This window comes from Chinchilla lanigera, unplaced genomic scaffold (genome assembly GCF_000276665.1).
Source record: "Chinchilla lanigera isolate Chin_1 unplaced genomic scaffold, ChiLan1.0 scaffold00028, whole genome shotgun sequence".
NCBI lineage: Eukaryota > Metazoa > Chordata > Mammalia > Rodentia > Chinchillidae > Chinchilla > Chinchilla lanigera.
The window spans coordinates 23,766,337-23,787,312 of NW_004955429.1; the positions used below are offsets into that span (position 1 = coordinate 23,766,337).

Sequence of the window (20,976 nt, forward strand, 5' to 3'; positions counted from 1 at the left end):
GAAGTAAGAACCAGTCAGGGAAGCAGGACTACTCTGTGATAAAGAACAAGAAAAGCAACATTGGCCCGAATGCATTCAGAGTTTCAGAAGCTGGGAGTTCAGTTTTAACTTCGCTGATTTCAGAGTACCCAAGTTTCAAAAGAAAGTCATTCAATATTATGTTGAAGGTTTTGTATTTTGGTTTCTGTGTTTCTTCATGAAAATGTTTCTTAATGCTTTTGATTTTTGATCATCATAAATTGCTGCATCATTACATTTTCAGTAAATTCTGCTAGTGAAATGGTTGAAGGTGTGAAAATACTTTTCTGCTGGAAGTTCCCTGAGGAAAGGCCTTAAATTCTTTTGGCTAGAAAATCATCAGAAAACCACTTACCAGGGGCTTCTATACTTCAGCTGTGGTAAGAGTCAGCCGTGGTGTTGCTGGGGTTAGTGTAACACCACCGCCCTTTGTTGCCAAGCCAACTGGGTTGGGGGTCACAGATGACCTTTATTGTTGCCAGGTAGACTTCATCTTTAGAATGATCTTTAATCGCTTTTATACATGCTGCTTCCTTTTTTCTTCGCCCTTCCTGGTGTAGGAGCCTCCACAGAGGCTGTCTCCGCCAGAGCAAAAGGAGCAGTGACAGCTTTTCAGTGCATTTGAAGTTTGCGGGAGCCACAGAAACGGGGCGGACCCAGCGAGGGTGCAGAAGGACTGGCAGAGTAGTACGCGCACAGGTGGATGAGCGCTTTTCTCATTGTTTTCTCATTAAGCTGTTCTTTATGTTCTGGATATTAACCACCTATCAGATACATGATTTGCTAATGTTTTATCCTGTTCCCTGGCTTGTTCTTTGATTTACAGTTTTAAATTTTGATGTGGCAACATTTATCTATTTTTGCTTTTGTTGCTTGTGGTTTTGGTGTTATAGTTTAAAAAATCATTGCAAAATTCTGTATCATGAAACTTTTCCCATGTTTTAGGAGTTTTATAGTTTTAAGTCTTACATTTATGTCTTTGATCCATGTTGAGTGTGTTTTGTATATAGTAAAGGAAAAGGTCCAGCCAGGTGGCGTGATACATGCCTGTAATCCCCGCACTTGGGAGGCTGAGACAGGAGGACTGCAGTGAGTTTAAGGCCAGCCTAGGATACAAAATGATTTCATGACCAGCGTGAACTGCATAGCGAAACCCTTTTCCAAAAAGACAAAAAAAAAGGAAAGAAAGAAAGAAAGAAAGAAAGAAAGAAAGAAAGAAAGAAAGAAAAAGAAAGAAAGAAAGAAAGAAAGAAAAAGATCCAATTCATTTTCTTTCCTGGTTTTTTTGGGGGTGGGTACTGGGGAATTAAAGTCTCATTCATTTTCAGTGTACAGAAGTGCAACTGCTTTTTTACATGCTGGTTTTTGTAACCTGTACTGTACTCCAAAAGAGATGACTGGGGGACAGAAAAGAGCAGGACCAAAGCAAGACATAAATCCAGAAGGGCAAACATTAAACCCTATAGCTCCGTGTCTGGCATCCAGGACATATAGTGGTCAGACATGAGTTCCAGAGGGTTTGCTGACTGCTGAAAGCTCTTTCTCAGGCTGAAAGCTCTCTTCCTTTGGCTTTCCTCGGCAGATTTCCATGTTCCTAGCATCTCTGACTTCCGGCACCTTCAGCTTCCTTCCCACAGCCTAACACACTGTGTTCTCTGGGGTTCCTTGACAGATCCCCCAGGCCTCCATTTAAACCTGTGACCGGAAGCCTCCACAACCCTACAGCTCTTCAGTTCTGCAGTCAGCAAAGGCAGCGTCCTGTGGACTATGATAAGGTCTGCCGCCAGCAAGAGCAGCAGCCAGGCTCCTGTTGGACCATGGCTACAGTGGCCTCTGAGTGTCTGGATGGCTGAGCATAGTGAAATGAATCCCAGGGAGCCTTTCTGGAACAGGGGTTCTCTTCTCAAATGAAAAGTTGGTATTTTTTCACCATTAGCCTGTGATGGATGGGGTCTTGCTGATTCCCGAGATACCCTCAGGACATCTTTTGTCTTGTCCTGGCTTAAAGCACCTGGTTTCTTTTCAGTGGTCCTAATCTTTTCAGCAACCATACCTCCTTTGGTTCCAACTTTCATGTGGTTCTTTTCAAGACAAAATTTAAGGTTTTCAAATATTTTTGGTCTGCTTTTTGCCCCTGATTGTTCACTATAAATCTAGTTAGAAGCAGCCAGAATAACAATGCCATAATCTGCATGTTGGGCTGCCTTGAAATTTCTTCCACTAGATCAATTATCCAGTGCACTTGGACTTAGCCTCCCACAAAGCCACAGGATGTGGGCAAAATGTTGACTTTTTTTTGCCAGAGTGTAACATGCATGGCGTCTAGTCCATTTCCCAATGGAAACCTCATTCCTATCTGAAGCTCCTGAGGCTGGCCTTTGCTATCTGCATTCTTATCAGTATTCTGGTCTTCTGGGCTCCAACCAGAATCACCTATCAATCTCTGCTCATAGCATTCAAGGCTTTCTCAAGCCCAGTTCTCCAAATTTTTCCAAACTCTTCCAACAAACCAGTTCTAATGGCTTCTGAACTACATGTTAAATATTATCACATCAATGACCCCTTCCCTGATACCAGTTTTCTATTTTAGTCAGATTTTTTATCACTGGGATAAAATACCTGACATACACAACTCAAAGGAGAGGTTATCTTTGCTCACCGTTTCAAGGTTTCAGTCCATAAAAGGCCGAACATTATGGTTGAAAGGGCACAGGGGACTATAAAGGTGCTTAATTTGGGGGAACTGGAGAGCAAAGCAGGGGAACAGTGCTAGAGAGGAGATGGGCAGGGACCAGCTATGGACCCCAAGGTCCTGCCTCCATGGCCCGTGCAGAGAAAACCAGAATTGGGCTTCACTGATCTGCTTGGTGTCATAACAGTAAAGTTGGCAATCATGACCAACGGTCACACTTGCCTTCCAGAAATAAGTTCCAATTAGTTGTAGTGTACAATTCTTTAAATAAGCTATTGAATTTTGTTTGCTAGAATTTTTTATTTTTATTTTATTTTTGGTTTTTTGAGACAAGGTCTGGCTATGTATATTCCAGGCTGGCCTTGAGCTTCCTAAGTAGCCCAGGCTGGCCTCAATTAATGGCGATCCTCCTGTGTCAGCCTCTCAAGTGCTGGGATTACAGGTACCCACCACCATGCCTGGCTTGCTACAATTTTGAGAACTGTTTGCATCAATAGTGTCCAGGGATATTGACACAGGTTTTTGCTTTTGATTTTTTTCTCATAGTGTTTTCATCTGGCTTTGGAATCAGGGTAAGCTTGTCTCATGGAATGAGTTAGATAGTGTGAGCTCCTCTTTTTTTTTTTTTTTTTTTTTGTTGTTGTTGTTGTTTGTTTCTTTTGGAAGAGTTTAAGAAATGTAGTGTTTATTCTTCCTTACATGTTTGGCAGATTTCTCTTGTAAAGTCTTATGGTCCTGGGTTTTTATTTGTTGGGATGTTTTCGATTACTGATTCAATGTTTTTAGAGGTCTGTTCAGATCTTCTATTTTCTTTGTGACTCAGTCTCAGTAGGTTGTGGTTCTAGGGATTTGCTCATTTTATCTGTGTCATCTAATATGCTGGGATATAATTATTCATTGTACTGCTACATATCTATTAACTTGTCCTCTCATTTCTGATTTATTTGCACCTTCTCTCTTTTTCCTTCATCAGTTTAGCTACAGACTCATCAATTTTGTTAATAATTTTAAAGAACCAGCTATTGTTTTTCTAGTCGGTAGTTTGTTTATCTCTGCTCTAATCTTAATTATTTCCTTTCTTCTTCTGGCTTTTGATTTCATTTTTCTTTTTCTAATTTCTTAAGGTATAAAGTTAAGCTGTTAATTTAAGCTCTTTCTTTTTTATTATAATTGTTTATAGCTTTAAATTTCCCTCTTAGTACATTTTTTTACTGCATTTAATAAATTTGGGTACATTGTATTCTCTTTTTCATTTGCCTCACATGTTTTCTAATTTCCCTTGTCATTTGACATTCAAGAATGTTTCATTTCCACATATCTGAGTTTTCTAGTTTCCCTTCTGCTTTTGATGTCTAGTTTCTATCCATTTTGATTAGAAAGATAGCTCATATGATTTTGATATTTTAATATCTATTAAAGTTCATTTTAAGCCCTAAGCATAGTCTATCCAGAGAATAATCCATATGTATTAAAAAGATAGATTCCTCCACATATGTCCATTAGGCTCAACTGGTCTATTTGTTATGCATGTCCTCTAGTACTTCATTGAACGATCTGGTTGTCATATCAAGTTGGTACTACTTTTTCATTTATGGGGGATAAATGGAAACAGGCAAAAGAGATATAAAATAGCCTGCTCAATTTCATATCTAGTAGGTGGCAGAATTAAGACTCAATTCAAGGTCTGGTTCTCTAAGTGCCATGCTATAAAACACCACGCTAGAGATAATTTTCACACTATGTACATTGTAATCCTCCCACTAGTCTTCCTCAAGCATTTCTGTACTTGCTAAGAGTCAGTAATTGCCAAATACCACACACGGCAGATGTATATGCACACACCTGTGTCCACATATACATATATATGTACATCCCACCTGTCCCAGCTGGGCAACAAATCACCCCAAACCCCGTAGGTCTTATTGCACACCTGGATTCTGCAGGTCAGGAGTTCAGAAGCACAGAAAGATGGCACGCCTCTATCCTCAATATCCGGTGCCTCGGCTGGCAGCTGAAATCGTGCCGAGGTTCCTTCTCTGACCTGTGGAGCCTGGCTGGGATGATGGGAAGCGGTGGGCTGCTTGCTGCACGTGGCCACCGCACACAGCCTGGATCCCTCACAGCATGGAGCCCAGGGCAGTCCACCTTCTTATGCAGCTGCTCGTGCTCCAACCATGAGGCTTGTGCCTTTTTTTCTGACCCATCCTTGGAAGTCAGAATATTACTTTCATCATCTTGTGCTGTTCAGAGGGTCACAGGTCAGCAGGTTCCAGGGAGGGGGACTATTCTCCACCTCTTAAGGAGGGAGTGTAGCAGGGTCCCCTTGCAGGGGAGTAGGTGGGATGGATACCTTGGGGGATACACCACCTTGGGGGATACACCATGCCCTACGCCCCCTGTCACCTTCAGCCCACTAGTCATCTGCATCTGGCTGGTACCTCTGAAGTCTCCCTGTGTCTAGGGATTCTCACCAGCCTGCCCTTTCCACGACCCCATTAAGATTGGGCCTTTGAAGGCCTCTCCCCTGTCCCCTGTCTTGCCTCCAAAGAGCCAGGATTTGCACTGAAGGATGCAGTAGTCCTGTGACAGTCTCTGCACACCCCAAGGAGGAAGGTTTGACCCTCCCCCCACCGTAACTCTTGACATCCAATCTTGTAGGCTTCATTTTACACACATTCAGCAGCTAAGGCAAAATACACAAGCTCTTAAAATACAAAGCTCTCTAAATACAGTATTTCAGACTTGTATCCCTAAAATACACAAAAATATATGTGTCTAAAACCTGAAAAGTCACAAATGTTACTCAGAAAGTCTGCTCCTTCAACAATAGCAAGTTACAGGGTGGTACTGGAAATAGTGACTCTTAAAAATGTATTTATGGCATTTTGGTGAAGTGTCTCCGTTAGCTGAGGTTCTTGTCCTTTTCACTCAGGGCACTTTTTATCGATGATTAGCTACAGAAGAAGTGAATATAAATTATAGATTAGGGCTACTGGAGGAAAAGCACAAGGAGGAAAAGGGAACCAAGCCAGGGTCTGACCCGCCAGCCCTACCGAGCAGGCACCATTTCCTCATTCTGGGCAAAAGAATCACCTAGGTTCCCCAGAACGCCTGGGGGATAGTATCTGCTTATTTCTATTTATCAAGAGGGGAAAATCAGATGAGGTTATGAAAGCATATGTGATGAGATATCAGCACTTACCATGTTTCACTGGTGTCTGAATCAAGAAATTTCCTTTTAAATTGACCTAGGTTGCTGGGCATGGTGGTACATGCCTGTAATCCCAGCACCCAGGAGGCTGAGGCAGGAGGATCACTGCAAGTTTGAGACCAGCCTGGGCTACAAAGTGAGCTCCAGGCCAGCTTGAACTGCATAGTGAGACTCTATTTCAAAAAGACAAAAAATAAAACAATTACAAATAAGTAAATAAATAAATTGACCTAGGTGGTTATTTCATTTAAATTTTACTTAGAGGGAAAAAAAGTCATGTGGGTACCATGCTTAGGCTACAGTTTGGAGTATTTATTAATAATAAGTCACCTTTGGGGCTGGGGACTTAGCTCAGCAGCAAAAGCGCCTGCCTGGCAAGCGCAAGGTTGTGAGTTCGGTTCCCGGTACCGGAGAAAAACCAAAAAAAAAAAAAAAAAAAAAAATAAGTCACCTTTGCCTTTCACACATACTGGTTGCCATGTTGGGATAGGACACGTGGTTTTGCTGTTCTCTCTCTTTTCTTTAACAGAATATCCTTTTTAAGTTGTCATTCTGTCTCTTACCACTGAAAAAACATGAGTTCTAGTGAATTTTCACTCAAGGTTTTGTTTCAGTCCTTTGTGTGGCTTCCTGTGGCCTGTGAAGTGGGACAGAGAACAAAGCATGCCTTTGGGGAATTGGGTGAATTCCTCCTCATTCACTGTTTCTTGCTCACTGGGTTGGAAATCTTTTATTATTAGTTATTATTAATTATTATTATCACTCTTGCAGTACAGGGGATTGAACACAGAGTCTTCCTAGTGAGCTCTACTTCCTAGCCCTTTTTTGAGACAGGGCCTCTCTAAATTGGGCTTTCACTGGTCAGAGAGGGTCCAAGCACAGAGGAGAGGAAAAACTGAGAGAAACACTTTTTCCCTGAAGGAGGGAAGAATGGATAGTGAGACATTTCAGGAAAGGATGGAACTCAGCATGAGATGAATCCTGGTGGATTCCTGGAATGGCAGTTTACAATATGAGAATCAACAAGTGGAGAACACCTTGCTCTTGTGTACAAGGATTATCTGGATGTGATGATCCTTACAGATCTTTGCCATGAAGGTAAAGGCTTCATGTTTGGAAGATTGAGCTTGAAGCCACAAACAGATTGGAAAAAACCCATGTTTTCTTTATTGTAGTAAAATTACCAGTTATTATTACCCACATAATATTCATCTCTCCAAGTCTGTGACTCCAGATCCTTGTGGGCAATCCCTCTACCCCATCCACCAACCCACAGCATGCAGACACTAAATCTTCACCCTAGGGCTGAGTGTTTAGCCCAGTGGTAGCCTACGTGCTTAGCATGCTGTGGGGAGCCACTGTGGAGTGCTTCAAAGCCCACGGCATTTGAGGACCCCTGAGGACGTGACCCTGCTATCTAGCACAGGCGCACAAGCATGACTTAGCAAGGCAGCCATGCATGCGCCACATGGGTAAGTGAGTGCACAAGAATGTGAATATGTGATAATGGCGTAGGTAAGGGCTGAACAACAGAGAACTCTGCTTGCTGTTATTGCTGATGTTGGCTCCACGTTAATTCTTTCTCCTGGGGACCTCGCCCAAGAAAATACCCCATTAGCCCCCAACCCCAACGAGTGGCATAGTCAGCAGGATGCGAGGTGAGTGTCCCACAGTGCCTGTGGAACAGTGCCTGACTGTGAGGAGAGCCCCAGGGCGTTGCCAGCATGCTTCCCCCAGCCTCATCCTGGTTATCTGTAGCCACCTTTTTGGCAGCCTGGAAGGCCCCAGAGGGCAGGGGAGCGGTCCGTCTGACACCCGGAGATGTTTCAACACCTTAGAAGCAACAGACATGCAAATCTCTCCCCACCACAGTGAGTCGGCAGGGCAGGTGGCTTGGATGTTTTTCACTCTTTTCCACCATGTGGGCCAAGAAGCAAAAGACCTCCAGCAAGTGGACCAGCTGTGACAAACTGAGGAACATCTGGAACAACAGCTGGCTGCTGCAGAAGCCATTTGCAGGGCACAGGGAGCACTGCTTCCTCCTGCAGCATCTCCTGAAGCCTAAGTTCCCATCTTGGAGAATTCCTGGGAGAAATCCCTGGTCTTGCATGCAAGGCCCGCTATTCGCTAGAAGGTAGAGGCGGAGGAGCCCCTAGCCGGAGGAGGAGGACCAGGGGAACTGCCTTCTTCCACCCGGCACACAATGTACACAACATACGTGGCCATGGAGTTGTGGGAGCTGATGAAACAAAGCAAAAGGTGGGTGAAACAATGCCTGTGTGGTTGCTACCACCATGGGACAATGGGGCTGGTAAGATGGAGCCACCTTTATTGGCAGCCTGGAAGGCCCCAGAGGGCTGGGTAGCATCTGTCTTAGGCCCACAGTGATATCCCAAAGAGCCAGCATAACCAGCACCCGCTGTATGTGGTGAGTTCTCAGGATTGCAGAGGACGGCCTCAGGAGCAGATAGCCAGACTTTGGTAAACTGGTTGATGGCAGCAGTTTGCCTGGTTTGGATGAATCCAGGTGCCTTGCCAGAGCAAGTTGTGAAATGGACAACCTACCTGGACTTCGTATCTGCTATGAAAAATGGGCATGTGCCAAGTGATGTTTGCTATGCAGCGTCATGGCCCTGATGAGGAACTGCTGGCAGCATGCGTGGAGGACATGGTCCTGCAAGTGGGCCAGCTGACCCGTTCAGGATGGTGGCAACCCTTCTTGCCCCCTTCACAGACCACCTGTCCATGACACTGTGGACATCTTTGCCCAGCTGAGGGATGTGAAAGTAAATCACCAAAGTAAGGCAAGGTCAGTAAACACTATACCACCAAAGAGAAAAAGGCAGGCAAGCCCAGGGACAGCCACCACCTGGAGTCCCAGGATGCAAGGCCTGGCCAGCTGGAGGGAGCACCATGGGAAGGCAGGCAGGCAGGCAGAAGAAACAGAAGCACAAGGAGTGTTTGGGCATGGTCAACTCCAAGAGGCCCTGAGCTCAAGCCCCTGGGTGGCAGCAGCCCTGCCCCACCCAGGTGGAGGCATTGGGAAGAATCCCAGTGGAGATCCCTGCCCACTGCTGAGGGCAGATGTGGCCAGCAGGAGGTGGGCAGGGGTGTGTAGGAGCACAGCTGCAGCAGGCACCAGCATGGGCCAGCACCCCAAGGACGAGCAAGTACTGCCGCAGCAGACCTAGCATGGGGACCGGGATGATGACAACAAGGAGGAGGACTTGGGCAGTGCAGGCTCCTCTGCTGCTCCTACTCCAGCAGGTGGCTGCATCCTCAGACCAGAGCTGACGCTTTGGTTGCAGCTTGGGCAGCCCAGGATAGGCAGATACGGCACTGACACTTGTGGGCCCTGACCTATGGCAAGACTTATGGGAATGTGGCCAAATAAGTAATCATGTACTGTATCATGTTGCAGGACATAAATCTCTGCTCTCCCAGGAAATGACTTGGCTGATGCCTTGACAAGGGTAGCCACTCTCTGAGGGCTACCTTCTGTGGTGGCGCCTTGGCTCCATAAGAAACCAGGCCACACAGGACCCCGCACCATACAATAGCACAGTGGTGGCACCTGGACTTGACTCCTGCTGAGTCCAAAGCTTCGGTAAAGGCGTGTCCCCAGTGTGCCTATTTGGCTCCCTGGAGTAGGAGGGTCCCCACACAGCTTGGCAGGGTACCATGAGCACCCACCCGCTCCAGCAGGTGGGTTATATTGGGCCCCTGCCTCTCTTGCAGGGACATAGATATCCTCTGACTGCTGTGGCTCCAGCCACAGGAATAGGCTTTGCCTGTCCCATTCCCTCTGCTGACCAAGTCCACACCGTTAAGACACTGCAGTTGTTGACTGCTGTGTTAGGATGCCACTAGAAATAGCATCTGAACAGGAAACCCATTTCACAGGGCCCAGGTACAGCAATGAGCCGAAGACAACGATATCAGGTAACACTCCCGTGTGCCCTACCAGCAGCAGGTTGCTGGTATAATTGAAATGTACAATGAGCTCCTAAAAACAAAGCTACCTTATTTGGCTCCAGAGTTCACCAGGTGGGTGCAGGGTCTCACCTCAGTCGGTCCAATTGCGCAGTGACCAGCTCAGATGTGAGGGTCACAGCCATTGGATCACCTCCTGAAAGCACAGCTGGCCTTTCTGCATATTTGACCCACAGAGCAAGGTTCTAAGGCAATGAAAGAGGCGTTAATCCTTCCCACACTTGATCCCATGCAGCCGGGAGCCCACCATCATGGACTTGGGACTGACCCACAGACCCCCTGATGGGGAACTGGGTGTTCCTCTTGGAGCTCTGGGGAGAAGGACTAAGGCGTGCCGTGGAAGTACAGCCTTGGACTTCAGCGTGGACCATTAGGACGCTGGTGCTCTCTCCACCTGGTGCTGGAGCCGCCGTTCTGAAAGGAGGTGATGTTGTGCTGCTTGGCCCATCCCTTCGGGGTGGCGGATCTAGCCCGACTCCCTTGTTGCAGCAGCAACAGAACCCAGGTCTGGTGTTTAAGCCGGGGACAAGAGGATTGCAGCCACGTCCTATCCCAGCATGACGATGTGGCCTGCATTCTCACAGATGGTGGGAGCTCCCTACAATGGCTTCTCTCTGCCCTGTCCTTCTGACCAGGATGAGTCACGCTAACAGCATCGTCTCCTGGGCACACAGGATGATGCCCTTGCTCACCAACAGTCACATTGTTGGGTACATACTGAATTCCCAACTGACACCGCCAAGAGCCTCCCGGGGAGGATGGTGCCAGTGCCCTGCTCAGTTGAACTGACTGGCAGCAACAAAACTGGACCAGCTCTGCCTGGGATCACCAATGCCAGCCTGTCAAGGTGCTGGTCCGGAAAAGCACAACTACCCCACAGGGACTGGGGCCTGCTATGTACAGTGGCTGGGGGTGGATGATGGGGAATCAAATAATGTCGAATGCAGCCCTGCTTTGTGTCAGTGGGAAACCGAACCATGGAGTGGATTCCATCTGATCTGTATAACCTCATGTTGCTGATAAATGATACAAACATTTGGTGGGATGGCCACAAGCTCACTGGTACAGTGCCCACCAACTGGCTCATGGTGGAAGTCTTATGGGTCTGTGGCCCCAGGGGCTGGCTGTATCTACCCACACATTGGACAGGGTGCTGCCCCTGGGGGTTCCCATTTATTAGGGGCACTATCAAGCCCACCATTACAAACACACCACAATTGGGACGCTGTTACCACAGGTGGTACCATACTTGATGGGTAGCCCGGTGGTTTTATCCAGTGGTCTTGATGCTATTAGGGGCAGAGACCATAGACCTAGCCCTCCAGGTTGCAGTCCTCAACATATGGCCCAGGCCCTGAATGTCACGTGCGAGGTTGTGAAGTTGCTCAAGGATGAAAGTGCTCAAATGAGAAAGGTGGTTTTGCAAAACTGCATGGCCCTTGATTTGCTAATGACAGCACAAGAAGGCACTTGTGCCCTCTTGCATGTTGCATTTTTATCCCTGGCCACCAGATGCAGGTACAGGAAGCTGTACAGGAAATGGATGCAGAAGTATAAGCCATCCAGGCCCTGCAGCAGGACCCACTCACCCAACCCAGTGGTGGGAACCCTTGGGGTCCAGCTGGCACTGGGTGGACGCAAGCTGCACTGTGGTGGCAGTGGGGTTAGTGGACTATGCTGTTTCCTTTATTGCCGTTGTGGTCTTTGTGTTCAGAGGTCCCCTTTATGGGCTGCACACCACAAGTGATGTTCCCCCAACCTCTGAGGGATGTAGAGAGCCACTGCAGACTGCTTCAAAGCCTGGAACATCTGGGGAGCCCTGAGGATGTGACCCTGCTGTCTGTCACACATAGGTGTACAATAGGTTACAAGTATGCAAGCATGACTTGGCATAGACAGGCATGTGTCACACTGTTAAGTTAGTACACAGGAATGTAAATATGTGATAACAGCATATGTAAGGGTGAAACAATAAAGACAGCTGCTGTTGTTGCTGATGTCAGCTGTGCGTTCATTCCTTTTCCTGGGGACCTCACCCTTGAAAATACTCCTTAACCCCCACCCTGGCCCCGATGTGTGCACAAAGTCTTGAGTTCAATCCCCAACACTTAAGAAAACAGAAAAGAGAGTCTTTACTTTTAAGACTGTTGTCCCATCATTATCTTCTATTGAAGCAAACCTAAATCTTAACCGTTTTCATCGGCACAAGGAGGTACGGTACACAGTGAAATGGCTGCAATCTTGGGCCCCAGAGTCAGCGAATTTGGGTTCATAGATCTACTCTGTTGATTAGCTGTGTGACTCTGGGTAAATTACTTTATCCCTTTTCATCTCCACATCCTTATCTGTAAATTGGAGATAATAGTACTGTACCTACTTCTTAAGGCTCTAGTGAAAGTAATTTATTGATTTAACACATTTTATCAAACACTACTTGTCAGGCACTGAGAATACAGCAGACCAGCTTTCTCTGGTCCCTTTTCCTGCTGTATCCTTCTTCATAACATTTGCAATATTGGGCATTTATTTATTGGCTGATTTGATTAGTTTCTGCCTCCTCCTCTGTTAAAGACGGCAGGTCCCAGTGGAATCACTTGTGTTAAGTTCCACATCACCAAGCTGAAACATAAGTTATTTGCTTGTAAGATCTGCCTTTCCAAAGCATCAGCAGAGAGATGAGAGCCAAATCCCACGAAACCAAGATTTTGCTTGCACGGCTGGAAAGAAAGTAACCTAGAAATGATCAATCTACTCTTTGTTCCTTGATCCTGCTCTCCTCTGTTTTTCTGCTAGAAAATCCATCTGCTCTGTTTAGCTCACTGTAACATCTTCATATTTCCAGACTGTGGGATGCCCCATTCAGGAATCTCTAACAAAAACTTTTTCCCAGTACTGGGGGTTGAAGCCAGGGGTTCACCACATAGGCAGCATTCTACCATTGAGTTATATTACTAGCCATTTAAAAAAAATTTTTGAGACAGAGTCTCATTAAATTGCCTCAGCTGAGCTCAAGCTTGCAGTCCTCTTACCTCAGACTCCAGTGTAACTAGAGTTACAGGTATGTGCCACCACACCCGGCACCAGTTTGATATTTAAGACAGTTTAAACTTTTGTTCCTTGACACCACCAACGCCATGCTCATTTCTGGGCCTGTGCTCAGTGTATGGTAGGAGCCCCACACATATTAATGATAGAACCAGTGGTTGGATTACGGATGGATGGATGGATGGATGGTTGGATGGATAAGATGCTTCTCTTCTGAAAGTGCAGCCCTTGGAATGCTTGGCATGCTGGATGCCAACAAGATCAATAGTGTGGCCTCGGATGTCTCTCAGCTCTTGGCCAGGTTTGATTTCTTAGCTGTAGTGGCAGGACCTGCTGTGGCAACTCTTGATGCTGCCAAAGTCTTGCTAAAGAGCAGAAGGTGAACTACCAGGCCAATACTAGCCTCTCTGAAACATACAGGGGCTGATGCGTTTGCAACCACCAAGCTGACTTTTCCCATCCCTGGATACAACCCTGCCATTCAGGCAGAGAAGTGTAGGAGAGCCCAGGCTACAACTGGTGAGACCTCTGCACTGAACTGAGCGGGAAGTCCTTCACAGAGCTGGTGACAAGTCCCTTAACAGGGTCCCGAACTGCCTCCCGGAGCTTGCTGCTGTCATAGCAGAGGTCGGCCCCACCACCTGTGAACTGGAGCGAGCTCCAGAGGAGTTTAACAAAGCACTGGCTGGGGGTGCATCTCTTCATGCTGCTATTTCAGCAATTGCTCTGCACTTGGAGTTCTTTAGGAAGGAAGCCCAGTCACTGAAGTGCAGCGTAAAACACAAATTCCCAAGGCAGGTCACAACAGCTCCTGGACAGTGCCCTCCCGGGCACCGAATTAGAGGGAGGGTGGGTAAGGCTCCCCAAAACGACTTTTTGGGCTTAAGATTTAACCTCATACACCTCTCTGGCAATACTCAGAGGTGTCAATTACAGCTTCAACAATTGGCAACCTACCAAAGGAGACCCATTAGGGAAAAACATGGTGTTGATTTGCCTGTTGTCCGTAGTCTTGTGCTTCCCTTATTGGATGTCGTAGGGGACAGCAGCATGCCACAGGGTTACATGTTCAGGTTCCTGGGGCTCCCAGAGAAATGCCAGCATAACAGCTTCCATCTCCATGGCGCCGAGCTACACCAGGGTTTCTCAAACTCAGGCTCTTCCAAACACTGGCCTTGCAATGTTCTCTGGGAAAGAAACATCCCACACTGTAAAATTTTAGGGAATTTTAGAAAGGCTGCATTTTGTATTGGAAATTCTCAAACAATACTAGCTTATCAAGGCCTCTGAAAAGTTCTGCAGGAAGATGATTTTTAAATTATTTAACACAGTCCATAAAAAATATTTGACCTTGAAAAATCCGCTTTTTGCCTCAGAAATCTGTTCTCACCTTAAAATCTGCTTTTGCGCACAGCTGACGATCGGCAGAATGCACTGGGGAGCTGTGCTTGGCAGTGAGAACAGACGGGACAGCCGGGCCCGCACTGCTGAGGCCCCACACGCACTGGCTACAACTCTGGCGGGGAGCCTTTGCCTTCTTTTTTTTTTTTTTTTTTTTTTTTGGTTTTTCTCCGGTACCGGGAACCGAACTCACGACCTTGCGCTTGCCAGGCAGGCGCTTTTGCCGCTGAGCTAAATCCCCAGCCCCTGCCTTTGCCTTCTGGTGGGTGCGTGCACACCTCCCCAGGGTATCTGCTCTTAACAAGGATCAGCAGCCTGAACGTTTTCATAAGTTCCAGATTTTCTATTGCAGACCACTGGAGCTGCACTACACTGGAGACGCTGTCAGCTCCTTCTACGGAGTTGATGGTGTGTGGTTATCTTAGCATCCAGTAGCAGCAGGATACAATTAAAGACTGGATTTTAGAGCCTTATTAAAGGGATTCTGTGAAGTGACTCTTGGGATAAATGCCCATACCTTATGTGTTTCTGGGATCTGCCTGAGGAACCTCCTGAGCTCCGTGACACTTATACAGCTTTGAGACTTCCTCTGGAAATTTAGCAGCCAACTGTGTTACTCCTCTTGTTATAAATTGCCTTCCTATTACATTAAACTAGTACTGCTTGATGAAATTCATGATAAAAACTACTTTCTGCTGAAATATATTTTTCTTGATTTCCTGAAGGCAGAAAGCACATTTTATTTTTCTTCCCCTAGTAAGAACCTCTAGAGCTGGGCATGGAGGCATACACCTGTAATCCCAGCACTCGGGAGGCTGAGGCAGGAGGATCACTATGATTTTAAGGCCATCATGTTGATACTCATTAAATTTTATTTAACCTCTCATTAAATATTACTCCTCAGTCTAAGAAATTTTTTTATAACTTCTCCCTCTCTCTCTATATCTATCAAGGGGGCGGAACTAAGTATTGCACACCAGAGGTCTGGTAAATAAGTTTGGCGCATTCATGCAATGGATGGTTAAGAAGCTTTTAAACATTATGTTATAAAAGAACAATTTAATCATACAGAGAAAATAGTCAATATATATTTAGAGGTGGGAAATACCAGCAGTATGGCACAGAACAAGTCTGTAAGGCATTACAGCAAAATGCTCACAGTGTTTATTCCTAAGAAACGGGGCTGTAATTTTTTCCCTGTTAACCAACTTGCTTTCTCTGGCATGTTCAAAGTCCTTCGCTGTTCCTGCACACTTTGTGAGCAGAGCCAGAGACTGTCTTTGTCCTAGGTTGGCTTTCTGAGGATGTTTGAGTAATGAACAGCTTGGGAAGATACGGTGTTCTGTGTGTGTGGTGGGTAGGCTTGTTTACTGTCTAATATAACACAGGTACTGTCTCCTTCCGGGTAGAGCCAGTCTGGAGGGCTTACTCCCCACCATAAACCAGAGTTCCCGGAGTTCAGATTCCTCTCCTGTAAGGTAACCTATTTCCCAGACAGGTGGCACCTGACCCACCTTGCATCACCCTGTAGGAATCTGAGGCATAGGGGATGGGTACAAATGTTGACATTCTGGCTCTCGTGGTTACTGAAGTCCTGGGTCTCTGGCCCCAAGTCTTCTGTCTTGTGCCACACATATGAAATTGTAGTAGGCTAACTTGGCTTGCAAGCAGGGTAAAATCTCAATGTTTTTTTCTTCTAGTATTTGGGATCAAAGCCAGGGAGCACTCAGCCCTGAACTATATCCCTAGTCCTTTTCAAATATTTTTAATCTTTGAGACAGTGTCTGGCTAAGTTGCACATATTGGCCTTAACCTTGTGATCCTCCTGCCTTAGCCTTTTGAATATCTGGGGTTATAGCCATGTGCTACTGCCCCTAAAGTCCCAGACTTCCAATACTTCTCAGCACAGTGAACATGCACAATTGTCCTTCAGTGTAGGAATTTGGTTCCAGGAGTCCTCATGGATATATCAAATGGCAGAGTATTTACATATAATCTAAACACATCCTCCTGTGTACGGTAAGTCATATTTTGATTACTTATAATACTTAATGCAATATAAATGCTATTTAAATCTTTATTATACAATATTTTTTAAGGGATGACAGGGAAAAAGTCTGTACATGTTCAGTACAGACACAACTTTTTCCCCAATATTTTTGACCGAAAGGGTTTACTCCCTAGTACTGAGAGGGAGGGAGGGTTGAATCCATCCATGAATGGAGAATCTGAAGACACAGAGGGCCAACTCTGTGGTTTTTGGTTATCAAGGAAATAAACTATAATTAAATGATAGATTCTGGACAGCACTCCCAAGTAACTTCCCTGGATGGGGGAGTGGAAGCTTGTCAGAAGGACATCTATAAAATGAAGGGACCAGCTTTCAGTGGGGACAATGACAAAGACTTGTTCCAGTCCTGAGTGGGTATCAAGTGACTGCCAAGCAGAACCATGAATGCCATCATCATTGAAATGCATGCAAGATTAAGGTCACATATTTTTTCTCGTGCCCTCCCTCCCTCTCAGTACTAGGGAGTGAACCCAGGGTCTTTGCACTAAGCTATAGCCCCAGCCCCTTTTTTAAAAAAGACAGGGTTTCATTAAGTCACTGAGCTGCCCAGGTTGGGCTCATGCTTTTGATCCTCTTGCCTCAGCTTCTCAGAGCGCCAGGATTACAGGTGTGGACCACATGCCTAGCTTAAGCTTAGATTCTTCTAAGACTAATGAACCCCTCTGAGATGAGGAGAGAGCTTGGACATTATGCCAGTCTGTCTGGTGGTAGGTGCATGGGCAATGCCTCTGCCACAACAGTAACTCAAGGACCTATCCTTTGCCATTCTCTGGATTTTGGTCTCACCCCCAGATGTTTTTATCCTTATTCTGACTGAACTCTGCGTGGGACCCTGTATGAAGATCCAGATCTTTGTCTAAATTCACCTTTTCTCCCTCACACATAGGCTAACTGCAAAGTACCCCAGCGTCCCATTCAAGCTTCTGTCACTGGTCGCGATTTATCTGCTCCTGTGGACTGGATGTGTCCCCTCAAACTCACAGGTTGAAATCCTATCCCCATGAGATTGTGTTTGGTGTTGAGACTGTTAGATGATTTGGTCGCAAATAGGACATGAGCCCTCAAAAGAGACCTGAGAGAGCTCGTTGCCCTCTCGCAGCAGTGCCCGGATGCAGGCAGTCTGCAACCTGGAAGCTCCCTACCATGATCTGACTGCGCTGGCCCTTGACCTTGGACTTGCAGCCTCCCGAACTGTGGAAGCTCATCTCTGCTGTTTACAGACTGCTGGGGGCTGGGGTTCTGTCCCACAGCGAAACTGACAAGGCCACTCCCCTTGAGATCATCGCATCTGAGCACAGCACACACCATACTTTTAAGAAGTGAATGCACCTGTTCATGTAGGGCGATGGGAGCCAGCTGGGCAGTGGGGTAGCGCCCTGCGCTACTGCTGTGGGCGACCTGAAGCATTCACACGGCAGGCAGAAGCCGAGATGCTCCTGGCACTTCCAAAGCCACTGCGGACGCCCTGATACCTCGGTGCTTCCCAGCCTCTGGGTCCCCCACCGCAGCCCCGCCGCAGGCTCTGGCGCAGAGCTGTGGAGGCTCCAGCTGGAAGCCGCTTTCCCTGGAAACAGGACGGACATCCGAGCTCAGGCCTGCCCCCTGGTAGCGCTGGCCACACGGGTCATGCTGTGAACTGTATTGAATTCCGTAGACACTTCAGCTTTTAATGGAGAGAAAAGGCAAGCATGCTGCGTCTTTCTAGAAATTCCCCAAGCTTGCACAGCAATGCTGAACTCACCGCAGGAATGGAAGGGCTGCGCACTAAGATGATTTAAGCTAAAATATCTTAATGATTTTCAGATATAGCAGCAGCAGCAGCGGACGTCGAAGAAACGCGAATTTTCGGGTTCAGTGCCCCCACGCACGGCTGGAGGGCACCCCGCAAGCCCCGGCTCCGTAGGGAGTGCAGAACTGCGGGTCGGGGAGTGGCTGGCGCCCTGGGATGGCTCTTTTGGCCTCTCCGCCCCAGGCCCCTGCTGGTCAGGCCAAGGCCAGACGTGCTGGGGAGAGGACCTGGTCCCCGGGAGAGGCCTGCGGAGTGGTGACTGGACCAGCATAAAAGGCGCCAAAGGACCCAAAGTGATCTGACAGCCCCAGACCTGCGGCGTCCAGAGCAGCTGCGAAGACGCGGGTGCACCGGGTTCCTCTCCCCTGGGAGCCGGGCCGAGGAAGAAGCCCCTTTGTGACAGAGCCCAACTTCCTCTCCTGCGCGGCTTCCTTTCCCTCCTGGGGCGAGAGTGCGAGGGAGGTTGTTAATACCCTATTGGCTTTCGGATTTCAGGAAATAACCTTCCTTTAAAACTGTGATGTCCGGCAGGGGGTGGTAGCACGTGCCTATAACCCAGCGCTAGATGGCCCAGGCAGGAGGGTTACAAGTTCCAGCTCAGCCTGTGCAGCCGAGTACTTTAGCAAGACCCTGCCTCAAAATAAAGAGTAAAAATGGGATGTGGCTGCAGCTCAGTGGGGAGGCCCTGGATTCAATCTCTAGCACCAGAAAAAAAAGTGACAACAGGGGTAAATATTCCTTGAAAAGCAGCTGTCCTCTATTTCTGTTATGAAACTGAAAACAGAGCTCATCTTCTCATCCCACAGAAAGGCAAGGCAGTTGAAACAGCTGCGGCGAGTTGACCTGAAACAGTGCGAGCAGCTGCGGGGTTTGCTGGTTCTCTTTAAAACCGCCCTGTGCTGGTTTCCTGCGTGCACATTTCACGCCTCCGGTGATCTAACACGTGAAAATGGACAAGGGCGGCAAGACACGTGGAGGGACGGAGTGGAGAGGGTGAGGCACCCGGAAGGAAACGCGGGCCTGTGCGGGAGCTGAGCCGCGCGCTGGCGGGCGCTCTCTCGCGCCACCGATGGGCGCTCCTGGAAGTGCAGATTCTGAGTCTGCTGGTTGGGAGAGGCGGAGCCTGCGGTTTAACAAGCACCTGATGGACCAGGCGCTGGAGACGTCCCGTGGCTCTGGTGGATCAGGTGGCCTCTACTGAGGATCCCCCAGAAATCCAATCACACCAGCAAGGCTGCTTAAAGCGTTAAGAGTACTAATACCAAGTTATTTGAAACTGTAAACAAGCGTCCAGAAAAAGCACACTAAGCTACTTACATTACCCAAGCCCTCCTTTACCTCACACAAACCCAGATGCCCCCTTTTCTGCCAGCTGCCGAAAGCCAGGGCCCTGGAGTCCTCATTCTCCCAAGTCGCAACTTTAGCACCGTTTGCACCAGGTCGCGTCTTGTTTTGAGATGCACTGTACAGCTGTCCTGAACCATAGTCAGGTTAAACTCCACAGCCTGGCATTGAAGAGCTTCTACAGTGTGCCTGGAACCCTTCCAGCCTCGGTGGAACTGAATCAGTGTGTGTGCATAACGATCTGCAGTGCTGTATTAAGTACACATGCACTACTAGAAAAGCAGGATTTATTGTTTTCCTACTTTTAATGAGTACTGTATTTGCCACATGCTAGGTGCTGTGGGGCTGGATACCAAATCAGTATTCTACTTTAAAAAAAAAAAAAAAAACCCATATTCTTAGTTTATTGAAATAGTTGCAGGTACTGACAGAGTCCACTGGGCAACTCTGTATAGTGTTTGAAATTTTCTGATAATAATGTGATGCTATGTACATGTATCTGCTTTTGAAGGACAAAGGGGGAGGGTTGATCTTTTGGGGATATATACCTTAAAATTAACACTCTGCTTCTACTTCACAAGCAAATTTCTACCTAATGAGCAAGTTTCATAGCTCATTACTTACTGATAGATTTCTTCCCAGAGACTGAAAATATTGCCAGGTTACTCGTGATGTATTTTGTAGGGATCCGATGGGCTCTTGCTGTACCCTGGGAAGGAACGGTGGCAAGAATGAGAAAGACACAAAAAGCTGGGGTCAGGTGGAGGGCCTCTCAAGTGGAGGAGGGGAGCAGCCCAAGAACCGCAGGGCGTTTATTTGTACCCTCAAGATGCTGGTTAACTTTCACCTCGCTGCCCAGCAGTCAGTTAACCAGCTACAATGGCTTTTCACGTGCTGCGAGGAGCTCCCGTGTTCTCGGAGCGCTCATGCTCTCGGGCTGGCTTCGTCCTGCACATGTAGCTGCTTTCCAGCTCCCACGGCTCCCGACAGTATTTACACTAGCTTTTATGCAAAACTTCCCTGACTAGGTTTTGTGCTTTTAAAACATTTTTGTGGCTGGGAATATAGCTCAGTGGCATAAGCGCCTTCCTGGCAGGCGCAAGGTCCTGAGTTCGATTCCCGGTACAGAAATATATATATATTTGTTACTTTGACACAGGGTCAAAGCACTTAGGGTCACCGCTGGTGAGAAGGCAGCTGTGCAGGCGTATCTGTGTGGTGTGGGGCATCTTCGTGTACAGGAAATGCGTCTTTCCTGGCCGCCTCATGGCAGGGCAGAGGGCTTTGTGGCTGGAGCCAGGGCTGCCTTCCATGAGCAGCGTCTGCCTCCTACCCACACAGTGCGGACCCCCGACCTTAGCGTCTGCCTCCTACCCACACAGTGCGGACCCCCGACCTTAGCGTCTGCCTCC

General features: G+C 47.4%; 1 protein-coding gene across 1 annotated transcript; it reads right to left on the reverse strand.

The window, feature by feature from the left end:
• Positions 1 to 332: 332 nt before the first annotated feature.
• On the reverse strand, positions 333 to 10,039 carry LOC102027886. The gene is given in 4 exon segments (XM_013515363.1): positions 333 to 694; positions 7,548 to 7,695; positions 8,948 to 9,281; positions 9,987 to 10,039. Coding segments are annotated over 4 exon segments (897 nt in total).
• Positions 10,040 to 20,976: the final 10,937 nt, after the last annotated feature.